The sequence below is a fragment of the Cottoperca gobio genome, chromosome 13 (assembly GCF_900634415.1).
Source record: "Cottoperca gobio chromosome 13, fCotGob3.1, whole genome shotgun sequence".
Lineage (NCBI taxonomy): Eukaryota > Metazoa > Chordata > Actinopteri > Perciformes > Bovichtidae > Cottoperca > Cottoperca gobio.
In genome coordinates, this window is record NC_041367.1 from 19,932,964 (window position 1) to 19,947,209 (window position 14,246).

Here is a 14,246-nt window from a genome sequence, read left to right on the forward strand (position 1 = left end):
GTGGATGTGATCATTAGGGCCAGGATGGATCCAACATCACTGTTTATCCTCCCACCAACACTCTGTGTTTGTGTGTGAGAATGTTTCAGTGCAGAGGATGAAAGGGTTCATGGGTAAAATCTTTTTGGCTCCCTCCCTCGCTCTCTCGCTGCCTGTCACTTATTCCTTTTATCCCTCATCTCCATTTTCACCCCCCACCGCCCGCTCATCTCATAACCACAAAAACAACTTTCCTGAAAATGTTGCCACGCGTTGAAACATTTTCTCACACAAAATTAGACCATTGCAAACCTTTTAACAGCTCATGCTGATATCCTGCTGTAATCACATAATTTAAGGAATTACCCATCATTTCTACATCTCCCAGAGATGTGCGTCCAGGAGTCTTGTTTATGTTTTAACATCCTGAGGATTTTTGAACGCTTTGACTATTTTCCCATAATATCAGGAGTCTGTATTTTATTGCACATGATGACCAATTTACATTTTCGGTGAAGATTAATGAAGAACATTAGTTATTAAAGGTTTTAGGTTTACACATTTTAACAGTTTGGTGTCAGTAATGCATAAAGCATTTGTCTGAACATCAATTTCATAATTTTCCTTATGGTTTTGAGTACTTTATGTATGATTTCTATTTAAAAGGTAACTTGACTATGGATTAAATCTTCAGCGCTCGACAGAAAAGAGAGCAAAAATAGGCTCAGCCCCAGCCGTGTTCACACTTTGTTAGCACTTTGTTCTTCCCATTAATCTACACAGGACAGCAGATTGTAGCCGAGTCTCTGATAGCAGCAGGACGTAAACAGACGCTGCCTCACAATAACAACACTAATCAATAGAAACGACTAGACTACAAACTGCCACTCGTTCAGAGAGAAGAGATGAATGAACAAAAGGAAAAAAATATATCACACCTGTTAATCCCATAGAGCGACATACCGACGCCTCACAAACAAACACTCACAGGGGAAAGGTAATTCTCTAATATTCAAGTCAAAGCAGCGAGAAGTGAATATTTGACGCTGTCTGCACGTTTGAAGTCTCTCGTGTTAGCCTATCGGCTCCCTCTTGCATGCCTCTTACTAATTTTCTATTTCTATGTAAATTCATCTTCCGCCTCGTGGAAAGCCGCGGTGCAGAGAGCGCGCTGTGGAAACAAACCACTGCATCGAGGCTGCTGCCGCGCAGATGTAGTTCATATTAAAACTACAGCAAACAGAGGAAGGGAGAGATACAATAGGGGGGAGACAGGGGAGGTAGCCTAATTGGAATGGCCTTCACATTTTTGAATTGATCCCTTTCTCTTTGGATTTTTCTTTTTTTCCTTTTCCTATCTCTTTATTTCCCTCTGCATCGAAAAACAAAAAACAGTGCACCTCGTCTTCTTTCTCTCAGTTCATTGACTTGATCACCCCCTCCCTCTCTCTCTGTCTATTTCATTTTATCCGCCTCTTTTCTTTATCAAGGTCAAGTCTTTTTATCTCTTCAGCCCTCCATCCTCCCGCTTCTCCAGCCCACACTCTCCCTTTCTGCTCTCGATATGAATATTGGACGTTCAGACAGACATGCAGATAGCAGTGGTAGTCTGCTCTGCAGAGAGCGGGATCAATGCTAAGAGGAGAAAGCGCAGCACACACCCACATCTATGTGCAAGGCGGTTAATGTGCCGCTGAAGTCAATAACATCTCCTACAGGTGTCCTTGTTTGTGAAAAACGACTTTGCGTCTTTTAGTTTGCACTGAAGAGCAAAGTAACATAAGTTTCTGTTTTTTGTATCGACAGTCTCACACTTTCCTCTGGTCTGTTTCCATTCAGCAAAGTGATGCTTTCATTGTGCATGGAGCTCGGTGCTGCAGCAGACTGCGATGCGTCACTCACTGCTTGCATCAACGGAGCAACAGTGAACCCTTCACACATCACAGATGTACCTGATCTGCATATAGACATGCAGGGTTCAACTTCAATTTGGCTGTTAATGGACAAAACTGCATAATTAACATTTAAACATATTGTCATAAACATTTTCATCAGATTCCTCGTGTTTTTCTTAGGAACCTTTTCTTTCCAGCCTATAAAGTGTGTAAAAAAAGAATATCCTTTGTTGCACACTAATTGCACGATTGGATGGAAATGTTGCATTATTAATGTCTCACATACACAAGCAGCGCAGCCTCTTGATCTGACAACTGTAGATAAAAGAAAGTGCATCATGTCCATTCATTGACGAATACCGCAGTGATGAACAGTAGTACTGTATAATAACAATTATACATCATTTGTACATGCAAATATGGGAAATATACTGCGCTGTGTTTTGACATGGGGAGCTTGTGTACATGTGTGTATACATGTGTGTGTGAGATAGTGTGTGTCATCGCCTCACTCCCTTTCACTACCCTTTGAATGCTGGAGCTGTGTTTCCATGGCAACGCTGACCCCTGGGAGTCAATATTCTTTTTTTTACAGAAGTACCCTCTTTAGAATTCCTCTCTCTCTCTCTCTCTCTCTCTCTCTCTCTCTCTCTCTCATCCATCCTTCCCTCCCACTCTATGTACTTCTCTCTACCTCTTCATCACCTGTTTTCTCAGCAACTTGCACTTTATTTATTTATTTTCTTTTCTCTCCAAAAGAAAAACAGTCATTACGAGTTGTATGTTCAGGTGGTGGAGACGCTGTCATTGCGCACTCCATAATGTTTTCTGTCTATCGCAGATCTTTCTCCTTCAGGACATCATTACACTGCTCACACACACACACACACACACACACACACACACACACACACACACACACACACACACACACACACACACACACACACACACACACTACATCAGGAATTGTCTCCTTCTCGATCTCTCTGTACTCTAACATGGTTCAGTCTTTCTCCTTCTGCGTCTTTTCTTTGGCTCTTTTTGTTTCCCGTCCTTCTCAGGGACACCACTGAAAAGCAATTCCTGACAAAGTCCTTTTTAGCGCTGACCATGCCTTTTAAGTATACTCTTTAGCTGAACAATGTGTGCACCATTTTGATGTGTTTTGCATGACAAAAGAACGGTTTTTTATCACCAATCCCCATCGCATAATTCCTGTTCATTTCCTCATTGCACTGCGTATTTGGAATTCAAGAGGGGTTGTTTTCATGCCTGTTTAATCGTATCATCACAGGTGTGACATTGTCTTTCTTTTTGTCTGTCAAATAGGTTGCTGTAACATTGACTTGTACATCTTCCCATTATTTAGTTGATTTAATTGTCCGAACAATAAAAATATTTTACTTTTATTCCTCTTTTCGGGTAATTTCATGTGATGCACATTATAATTTGTACACTTGCTGGATTATAATAATATATTTTCTCTTTTTTTACCTCTTTTTCTCCTGACCTCCCCGTCCCTCCCACTAGGCCAAGCTGATCGTCCCCAACAGCACGGCGGGGCTGATCATCGGTAAAGGTGGAGCTACAGTCAAGGCGGTGATGGAGCAGTCTGGGGCGTGGGTCCAGCTATCCCAAAAACCAGAGGGCATCAACCTACAGGAACGTGTGGTCACCATCAGCGGGGAGCCAGAGCAGAACCGCAAAGCTGTGGAGATCATAGTGCAGAAGATCCAGGAGGATCCACAGAGCTCCTCCTGCCTCAACATCTCCTACTCCAACATCACAGGGCCCGTCGCCAACTCCAACCCCACTGGCTCCCCGTACGCCAACTCGACTGAGATAATGCCATCTGCAGCTGCCGCTGCAGCAGCCACAGCTTCCTCTCTGCTTGGTCAGGCCAGCCTTGCTGGGGTCGGGGCCTTCCCGACCACCATGTCCAGCCTTTCAGGCAACGACCTGCTGGCCATCACCTCCGCCCTCAACACCTTGGCCAGCTACGGCTACAACACCAACTCCCTGGGCTTGGGGCTGAATCCCGCTGCAGCCTCAGGGGTGTTAGCAGCTGTAGCAGCTAATGCTAACCCAGCAGCAGCCGCCGCAGCTAATTTGTTAGCATCCTATGCTAGTGATGCATCCACCAGCGCTCACCAAGCAGCAGCTCTCGGAGGCTTCTCCCTGGGGTCCTTGGCTGCAGCTACAGGTGCCACCAATGGCTACTTAAGCGCTGCATCGCCCCTTGTTGCATCATCTCTACTGGCCTCAGAGAAACTATCAGAAGGAGCAAAGGAAGTGGTCGAGATTGCCGTGCCAGAAAACCTCGTGGGAGCCATCTTGGGGAAAGGAGGGAAGACGCTAGTGGAGTACCAGGAGCTGACCGGTGCCAGGATCCAGATCTCCAAGAAAGGCGAGTTCATCCCTGGAACTCGGAACAGGAAGGTGACCATCACGGGTTCCCAGGCCGCCACGCAGGCAGCACAGTACCTGATCAGCCAGCGAATCACCTACGAGCAGGGGGTACGTGCCACCAACCCACAGAAGGTGGGCTAAACCTGACAGCCAATGAGAAACGAGGAGGAAAAGAGGAAAAAAAAAGAGTGGGGGCTTGGGGGAGGAGTATAAAAAAGTGAGAGTGAGAATGGAAAAAGGAGAGGAGAGCAAGAATGTCAGAAGGAATCGTCCGCGCCGTTTTCTTCTGCGTGTTTCAGTATTCTCTATTAAAAAAAAGATTTTTTTTTGACGCAAAGCAAAAATGTGTTGAGAAGACGAGGAGGGAATGGAGCGAGTTATCACGCTGAAAAACCAAGAAAAAAATGTGTAACTAAATGTGTAAATAAGGTTTTATTACTTAACGTCTTGACCTTTCGGGATTTTTTATTGTTTTGTTTTATTGTTTTGTTTAGTAAATTAAGCTGTCTGTTTGTTTGTTTGTGTATTGTGTGGACAAAGCTGAATGCCATGTAAACAGGCCGACTGCCTGAGAGGCGACAGGAAGTAGGGGGAGGGAGGGAAGGGTACGGGCATGGAGGGGGGAGGGTTTGCGTTTACAGGGTACAACCCTCCACCCCCCCAACCCAAAATCCCTTATGGAAACAACCCTTACCCCTCCCTCTCCCTGAAGCCCATACCCGTCACCCTCCCGTAGGGTTTTTGTTTTTCTTCTAGTTTTGATTTGCCCCTCAGCCCCATGCCCTGCCTCCTCTCAAAGCCTCTCTCACTACTTGCCCACAGCCTTGCCCTGCCCTCACCCCCTCCCCCCTTTTACAAGGGTTTTGTAATGAGCAAGACTGCAAACTTAAGCCTGGTGTGTGAGAGAAGAAACATCCTTAAATCCCCCCAACCCCTTTTATTCTCTTCCCCGTCTATGATCTCACCTCCCCCCTCCTCCCCTCTTTCTGGGAGATGAAGGAAGGGTGAGATGAATTTGGGGAGGGGTGTGGGGGGGCGAGAATCAGCTGGGCGTTTCTTCATTTGCACACCACCCCGTGTATACCCTGTGATGTATCCCACAAGCAGTGCAGCGCCATAGGGGTGTTACGGCACGTAGCGCCCCCCATACGCAGCTCTAGTGTTTGAAATAGAATGCCGAGGCGCACGCTGATGACCTCACGTAGTGCGAAACCGACGAGAGTGATACTGTGCAAGCTGCAGCAAACACACAGGATCCATGGCGTTTTTTGCAGTCTGCTGTGATAATTCTGTTAATGATATTGTCATGATTATTACGATAGGAATCATCACCATCGTCATTATTTATTAATGAGTTCACCCATAAAAAGCTCAGTTGTTTCTTTTTTTTATCTGTGAATTCAGGTTGACATGAATGTAAATGAGACTATTTTTGATTTGAATCTTTTGTTTTAATTTAAGTGGATTGAAGATGAATAGTATTGTCACATAGTGTAATATATGTCTTATTTAAGTCCAGTAAGAAAGCCGCCCCAGGCATTAATATCATTACAGTGAAGGATCACCTTATATATTCAGTCAAAGAGCAGAACAGGGAATGCTCACACACACACACACACACGTACACACTGAAACAAAACACTATGATGCCATATGTGGTGCTAGAAAAGGGAATTCACCATATCTATGATGCAGACTGCAGTGAGACCTCTAGATTAGCAAGAAAATATCTGCAAAGTACTCACACCACAGGCTGCAGTGCAGCGTCTTTGCAGCTATATTAACCTTAAACGCCTGATCATCATGCTGTTTCACGCTGTTCTAAATATGTAGTAAAATGCCCTGTTACAGTTTGCCTAAAATGTAAAACTGTAACCAAAATGAATTATTGAGTTGAACTGAGACTAGTTCTCAGTTGAGCTGCTACTGCTCAGCCTGTGGTCTTCCAACATCCTTTACATGAACCCAAACCTAGTTCAAGCAAGAGCACTTAGGACTCACAACGTACTACTGAGAAATGCAAACATTGAGAAAAAGGAAACACTGAAACATGGCGATTGTTCATCCGGGGTCCACTGCTAAATATGCACATCTCACTAGTAGGTTTGCTATTTTAAGACAGCATGCATATCAGTAAAGGAGATAAATAGCCTCACTGATCTTTGCCCTTATCAAGCAACCGTCCGACTGCCGATGAGCTAAAGGGCAGACATGAGAGATTTTCAACATACGTCCAGGGAGCTAAGCTCGATTCTGCCTCTGGCAAACTGCAGGTCTCCCATGGCAACTGCCCACTGTAGACCCAGAAGGCTGCTGAAGATGCTGTTGTTTCTTTTTTTGTTAATTTTTTTCTTTTGTGCCGTTTTATTTTTATTTTTTACAATCGGAGTACACTGAATTTTTGTCTTAATGCACTGTGAAGCGAGGGAGCGGTTCTCTCTGCCTATGAGGTCAGGGATGTGTGCTGTAGACGGCATCGCGATTGGATGGTTTTTTTGTATGGCAGGGAAAAAAAAACACATATATGAAATATATGTAGAATGCATATGAAGAACTTCACCAGAAATGTACGTCATATCTGAATACTGAAGGAGGAGAAAGAGACTAGGTCGATGAAGAAGATCAATCAATTTGAGGTCACGAGTTGAGATCAATTAGATTCTGCTTACCTGTTGTCTTGGAAAAGTGTTTTGTAATTAGGGGGTGGGATGATGTGGGAGTATGAGGTGTCCAGATTAAAGAGACTGGAACAAATTATGAAATTCACTTTTCTATCGCAGCTGTGTCTTTTTCATAAACAGTTGAAAGTGATAATGTACTGTACATCCAATGGGCAAATCCAACAGGAGCTAAAGTGTGATGGCGTGTAAAATACTAAAAATGAGGGTGGGGTACATTTGATTTATTGACCTAAACAGCCTGGTGAGGGGAGGGAACTCCTCTAGGATAAAAAAAACAACAAACTTTTTGATTCTTTTTAAACCAATCCGACCCAAAATCCTCCACTGTGCTATCGAATGTGTCACTCTCTGTTGGAGCGCCAGTGAGGGTTTATCTCCACAGCTTGGTAAGGAGGCTTCTTTACTCCCATCTAACACCATTCACTCTCTCCTCACCCTCCCTCCCACCCGTCCTCAGTCCTCCAGTGCACTCCCATCCTGACACCCCCTCTCCCCCTACTACATCGCTCCATGGGTGACTATGTCTGGTGTAACGATCAATGCATGTCTGCTGCTTGCCCTGACAAACACAGATTGAGTCTCTCTTCTGTTTGCCTCCTCGGGCGGCTGAGGCTCGGAGACGCCCTGATCTAATGTACCACCATCAGAAAACGACCACACCTGCAGAGGAAGTCATAGTTGAGGCTGGCAGGGCACAGTGTACAAACATTCTCAGCTGTAGTTTGGATCAGTGCGTTTTCATTTTATAAAACTGACGAGAAACATTGTTGATTTGGAATACCTTGCTGCACAAACATAAAACATACACATATTGTGAGGGAGTATTTTTTCATTGATGGGGTTTGACTGGATTTATGTTTGATATTGTTTGGCAAAAACCTTATAAGACCATAGGAAGATAGTAGTAGTGGTAGATAGTATGCTTTTGTTCCACTGTAGAGCTGTACTGTGGTGTAAGCAGTCAGAAACCGATTATCCAGTTTATTTAGTGCATGTTATGTCAGGTTTGAGCAGGTAGACTGCTGCTTGACTTTTTTCAAGCAAAAATGGCAAACATTTACTGAGCTTTTCCAATGTGAGGATTTGCTGCTTCTTATATCATTCATATGTTTGGGTTTCGGACTGTTGGTCAGACTAAACAAGCAATTTGTAGGCTGCTCTGGGAACTTGAGTCGGGCATTTTTCACTATTTTCTCAAATGTGTTAGACTGAACAAATATTCAGTTAATCTAAATTAAGATTTTGAAGATTAATACTGATTTAAAGATTAATTTTCCATTTGAACAAACCTGCTTCTATCGAAAAAGGCTGGAGATTCCTGATGATAACCAGATCGGGTTTAGATTGATGTGCAATCTGCCTCATGGCTAAACTACGTTGGATGCAGCACAGTGTGTTTACAGTGGAAAAACGGCATTGAAATTCTTGATATAGGTGTCATTTAAGTTGTTTGATACTGGACAGATTTCTTTTTCATCTCATTAATTAAACCATAGAAAGATATTTTTTGGTTTGTCTTTTAAACAGCGGCCAATCTCTTTAGTTATCTTAATGTTAGGTGATCAAGATCAAATGTGACGAGTACTGGAAGCAATAGAAGCATGTTGTCCTGTCCTTTACCCTCCGTCTGCCGTAGGAGCTTTGGATTTAAATGTTGAATAGGTTTACATGATTAAAAAAATTGTAATTTGTTGAAAATGCTGCTATTTAATAATAACTGATGTACTAAAAACACAACATATCGAAATCTGTCCTTTAGCTGGAGAGGCAGTGTAATACAAGCTCTGTTATAAGCTGACGATAAGTTAATAATAGTGTAAATCTAACCTGAACAAGTTAAACCTGTGCCAAAATAGGTCTTTACAGAGTGAAACTGTAAATGTAGTGATTTAAACCACATTAGATAAGAGGAGACATACTTTTGTATTAAGAAAATGTGAAAAGTGCCAAATGAACCATATTTATAATTTACGTAGGAAGGGAGTAGTCCTCGTGTTTTTAAGAACTAAGTAGACTAACGGTCAACGCGCCTCAGTATAGCAGTTTGTTTAAGCCCTCACTGTTCCTGCCACAAGAGGAGGGACCGCCATGTTAGCAAAGTGTTAACCAGTCCTCTGGGAACTACACTTCCCAGAATGCAACAGCACTATGACTCTGGGCTAGACAAATCAATATAGCGATAGGTTAGCATAATTATGCGAAGAAAATGTGACTTGATAGCATTCTTAAATACAGCCTTTTATAGTTACAATGAAAATGTATTTTGTGGAAATAGATGTTATCTTTTTTGCACGTCTATATTGCATGATATCAAAGTGAAGCGTGGACAAAAAAAAAGCAAAACAAAAAAAAAAGAAACAAAAAAGAAGTGAGAAAAAAATAATTAGGCAGTGAATGTCATTCATTTTTCCGGAGACAAATCTTTGCATGCCAATAAGGGTAGAGCATTTTGATATTGTTTTACACACGTTCAAATATTTGTTGTTTGACTCCTGGTCCACCGACCGAAGGTGAACAAAAATGTTTAACGTTACATCATGTCGTTAAGTTGTCTAACCATCCTCAAAGGGATACGAATAACACTCTCGAACAAACCTAAGACTATTTTGCTACTTGCTGAGCGAGCTTGTACTTAAAAGTTCTCAGTTGCTGCCTAACTTTAGACTTAAAAAAAAAAATCAGGATTTTATTTCAAATTAAGACTGAGATTGTCCATGAATGTACTCACCTCTGCATAAGTTTGCATATCACTCCTCTGACCATTGACGTGCAGTAGAGGCTTTTGTGTGTTTTCGTGTGTTCTTTGTATTCTAACATTACTAACACTTGACGCAGTGTCGAGCTCTCAGTATAACTCTGTTGTCTGTCCTTTTACCCCCCACGCTCGGAGCTCTGGCTTGTCTTGTCATTGATATGCACCTTATTGACCTCAAATATGACATGGAGCATCTCCAGCCCCGCCCAGTGTATTCTAATGGGGTTGGGAGAGAGTCGTAAAGAGAGAGAGAGTGTGTGAGAAAGAGAGTTAAAAACTTCCCTCCCTCACCTACAAATGGCCCAAAAAAAAAACCCACACACAAGTAGGTCTGCTGCACTCTCGGTCGCCCTCGGGTGCCTCGCTGCAGAATTTGGGGCAGATTGTGTTTTCACTCTCTTAATATGCAATCCAAGGCTCTGATCTCAGGGAGAGAAACAACACTGAACACTGAACATTGCCAGTGCTCTCTCTCTCTTTCTCTCTCTCTCTCTCTCTCTCTCTCTCTCTCTCTCTCTCTCTCTCTCTCTCTCTCTCTCTCTTTAATTTCCCAGCTCAGTTAGATGCTTTATTGGCTTCATTGTCAAACAAAAAAAAGTAGAGAAATTTTGCCAAAGTCTGTCCACCTCTCTCACTCTCTCATTCCCTATTATGCAACCAGTAACGAGTATTTCCAGTGTGGTCATGTTTTGTATCCTGACAGATGTTGTCATGGGAGATGGCCCGCTTCTTACAAAACTCCCCCCCCAAAAAAAAAGGAAAAATTTCCATTTCTGCTCCTAGCGACATGTTTGCACTAAACTCTCTGCTGTTACTGTGCATGGCAGGCCGAGCTGAGGTGGGGGACAGTGTGCGAGACTACTGTAGATGTGTAGCCTTACTGTAGGTGTTTATTCAGCAGTGTATTTAGATGTGCATGCTCCTCTCTCTCCCTCTCTCTGAGTTTGTCTGCTTTAGGTCAGCTCCGTGCTCGTGGTGTCTGTGTTGCGACGTAGTCGGCTCTTTCTGTTTTTATTGTGATGTGTAGAGGAATGCAAACTTAACTCTCGCCTGCTTGCCAGGTGACCTCATTGCTTCTCAGTGGGTGTGGCTCTTCGACATAGTCCTCAGATCTTGTTTTTTTGTCCCTCCCCTCCACCGCCACCTCCACAAACTCAAACCCACTCTCACCCACACCCACCACTGACCCTCCCACCTCTTCAAAACACCCTCTAAGACATATTATGGGACCCCGCTCTTCCCCTTTTCCACCCACCTTCCACCCCAAACTCGGGCCCCATCGAAGCACCAGCAACTGTAGACTGCATTTGTCATATCACTGTTTTTCTGTTCCTTCTTCTCGTTGTTGATTTTTTTTTCCTGGTTTTGATTTGTACTGTATGCTCTGTCTAACCTAGACCAGTTTTAACAAAATGCCATTTCTGTGTGTAGCCTGTTTACCCCTCCCCCACACACACACACACACACACACACACACACACACACACACACACACACACACACACTCTCTCTCTCTCTCTCTCTCTCTCTCTCTCTTCCATGCCCTCTTTTTTGCACTTTCACTGCCCACTCCTCCTCCTTGCCCAAACATACACACACTTTCCTCCTCTGCCTCCCACGAGTCTCTTCTCTTGAGTGCCAAAATAGAACAGAGAGGAAAAAAACTAAACAAAAAAAAAGACAACAACAACAACAACAACTACCATTCCAAGCGTTTCTTTGAGTTGTTCTTGTGTGTCGGACATCCATCCTGGAAGCACCCATGAAGCCAGCATGCTCCGCCCTCATAACATGATGTCGCTCATGACGCCTCAACTGAACAACACCTTGCCCCCCACCACCACCACTCCTCCTCCTCCTCCTCCTCCTCCTCACCACCCCCCACAGAGCTAAACCCGACAAGGATTAACCCCTCTGCAGGTTGGCTACCTACCTACTGTCCTGCCTCTCAACCTAAAAAAGCCCTACCGCTCATGCCAGCTGCTTTCCTAATTCTGTCATCTCTTCAGCCTGTGGGACTTCATTGATTGTGTGCCATAGTGTTGGGGGCACCTTTCACTCTCCTCACCTCCCCCTCTTTCTACCCACACCTTTTCTCTCTTTCTACCCCCCCTCCCTCTCTCGCTCTCGCTCCATTTGATTTTTCTCGATGGGAAAGATTCAAAAACTCCATTTTCTAATGATGATTTTTTTTGTTGTTGTTTAACATCCAAACCACGCACTCCGACACACGCACCGCCCCCGCGCGGTGGTGTGGGGAGTGTTTACGCACCGTCAGCTGCGCAGCCATCCTCTGTCTTCTTGAACTTTTTGAACTTTCACCCCCTCATGAACTTTATTGACCTTCTTCCTCCTCCTCCTACACCCCTTCTGTGTTCATCCAACTGTTTGGACGATAACTCTCCATTCCATCCCCAAAACCTCTCTGAGACTGTGCAATGCTAGCTGATATGATTGGATTTTTTTGTTTGTTTGTTTGTTGCTCATCATTGGGGACAATTCTCTGAGATATAAGTCGAAAAAGAACAAAAAAAAAACATATGAAAGGAAGAAAAAACATTCAAAAAAGAAGTGCAGACAAACAAAAAAAGGAAAAAAAAACACTAAACAACTGTTTCTCCACAATTTCATTTTTTTTTCTCTCTCATTGTAAATATTTTCGTCAGATTTTTGCCAAGCTGTAAAGAGAGAAGTGTTGAGCAGAAAGGGGCCGGCAGCATAAAGAGGTACTGGTGGACGCGGTAGACGATCATTACACTTCTCAACCTCTGTATCCGATAGTTAGATCTGCCTGTATAATCGATTATGCTAGTTCTACTGTGTTAACCTGTGCTGTTGTTATTAGTGTTGATTTACCTACTGTATTCGCTGTTTAGCTTCCATGTTGGTTAGCAAACTCTTTAGATACCTGTGCTCATAGAATAATAATACTAACCTTGAGAAGTAGTCCGAGCCATTCTCAACGTAGGCTTGTTTTTGTACATTTGTTGATGTTTTCCTAACAGTGAGTTGTAGTGGCGCTAGTATCTTTTATCATCAAGACATAGTTATTGAATATGCTTGGTCGTGTTAGAGACATATCATCGTGGAAAACGGCTCGACTCGGCTCCTCTAGGTCGGAAAAAAACCCAGGGAGGTGGACCGAACAAAATAAAAAAAGAAATTAAGCTCCTCCCGGGCTACTAAATGAGGAAGCTGAGCTGCTAACCTTTGTGCAATACAGTCCTAGTTTACATAACATAGAATGATAGTTTAGAGATGAATAACCTCTGCAGGGGCCATTCAAACATCCTGCTGCCTGCAGAACCAAACTGTGGCATATCTCCATATTTCGCCTGCACATCAGAGACATTTTGAAAGTATTAAAGTGACTGCGTGAGATTAGACTCCACCATTTCATCGCATTGCTCTGAGCTCCACTCTTGATTTATGCTGCCTGCCCCATTGCCCTGAGAACACCACACATGAGCTATTTATTTCTCAGACTATTATTATTATTATACTATTAATAAATAACAACGCAACAAGAAAAAGGGAACGACTGGAAAAAGGTGAATTAATATTAGTATTGTTTTGTTTTTATTTTTAGTATTTTAGTGGTTGCTTTTAACAACATTCATTAACTGACTTAAAGAGTATTGAATATTTAATGTAATTGTAGCATTGTGTTTGTAAAGAGAAAAAAAAACCTAGTGAGTTGTGTTTCTTGACTTGTGGATTACCAGTGAAGTGGGCAATCTAGTGCTAATATATATGAGGTCTTTTTTAAGGATTCTTATTTTGCGACAGCAACAGCAGTCATTATAAATGTTCATTTTAGCATCACCTGTCTTCCGTTGTCTTATTCTTCACCTTCCACCACACTCTGCATCATCACAGTAACACATCGCAAGTCTGGGGGTGGGCAAGAGTGTATGTTTGTGTGAGTCTTGGTTTTGTGTTTGAGTGTGCGACTGTGTGTGTGTGTGTGTGTGTGTGTGTGCGTGTGTGTGAAATGTGGGAGCAGATGTGTGTTTATCATGAATGTATGTGTTAGTGTAAGTTAAAAACCTGTTGTGTTTATTTGTGTGTGTCTATGCAAATTAGGCTAATTAATAGTGTGTGTGTGTGTGTGTGTGTGTGTGTGTGTGTGAATGAGTGAGTGTTAATGTGTGTGTGTGAGTGTTAATGTGTGTGTGTGTGTGTGTGTGTGTGTGTGTGTGTGTGTGTGTGTGTGTGTGTGTGTGAATGAGTGAGTGTTAATGTGTGTGTGTGTGTGTGTGTGTGTGTGTGTGTGTGTGTGTGTGTGTGTGTGTGAATGAGTGAGTGTTAATGTGTGTGTGTGTGTGTGTGTGTGTGTGTGTGTGTGTATGTGCGTGCGTGTGCGTGCGTGTGTGTGTGAGGGCGGGGTTCAGGGTGGGTGTTCTGTCCAGTGTTCACCAAAAGCTAAAACCTGTCAGGCTTCCATACCTCCTGATGGAACCTCCTGACGTTATAGCTGCAAACCCTCATCATGTGATCTGACTCAACTCGACTGTTCATAAC

At 43.2% G+C, this 14,246-nt stretch overlaps 1 protein-coding gene across 2 annotated transcripts in view; it reads left to right on the plus strand.

Moving 5' to 3' along the window:
* The window catches only part of nova2 (NOVA alternative splicing regulator 2), an 83,380-nt gene extending 69,833 nt beyond the window's left edge, over positions 1-13,547 (plus strand). For both annotated transcript variants that reach the window (XM_029447013.1, XM_029447015.1), the window contains one exon: positions 3,408-13,547. In XM_029447013.1, the coding sequence (XP_029302873.1) occupies positions 3,408-4,427 (1,020 nt within the window). In that variant the 3' untranslated portion in view covers positions 4,428-13,547. The remainder of the gene's footprint in view (positions 1-3,407) is intronic.
* The last annotated feature ends 699 nt before the right edge of the window (positions 13,548-14,246 follow it).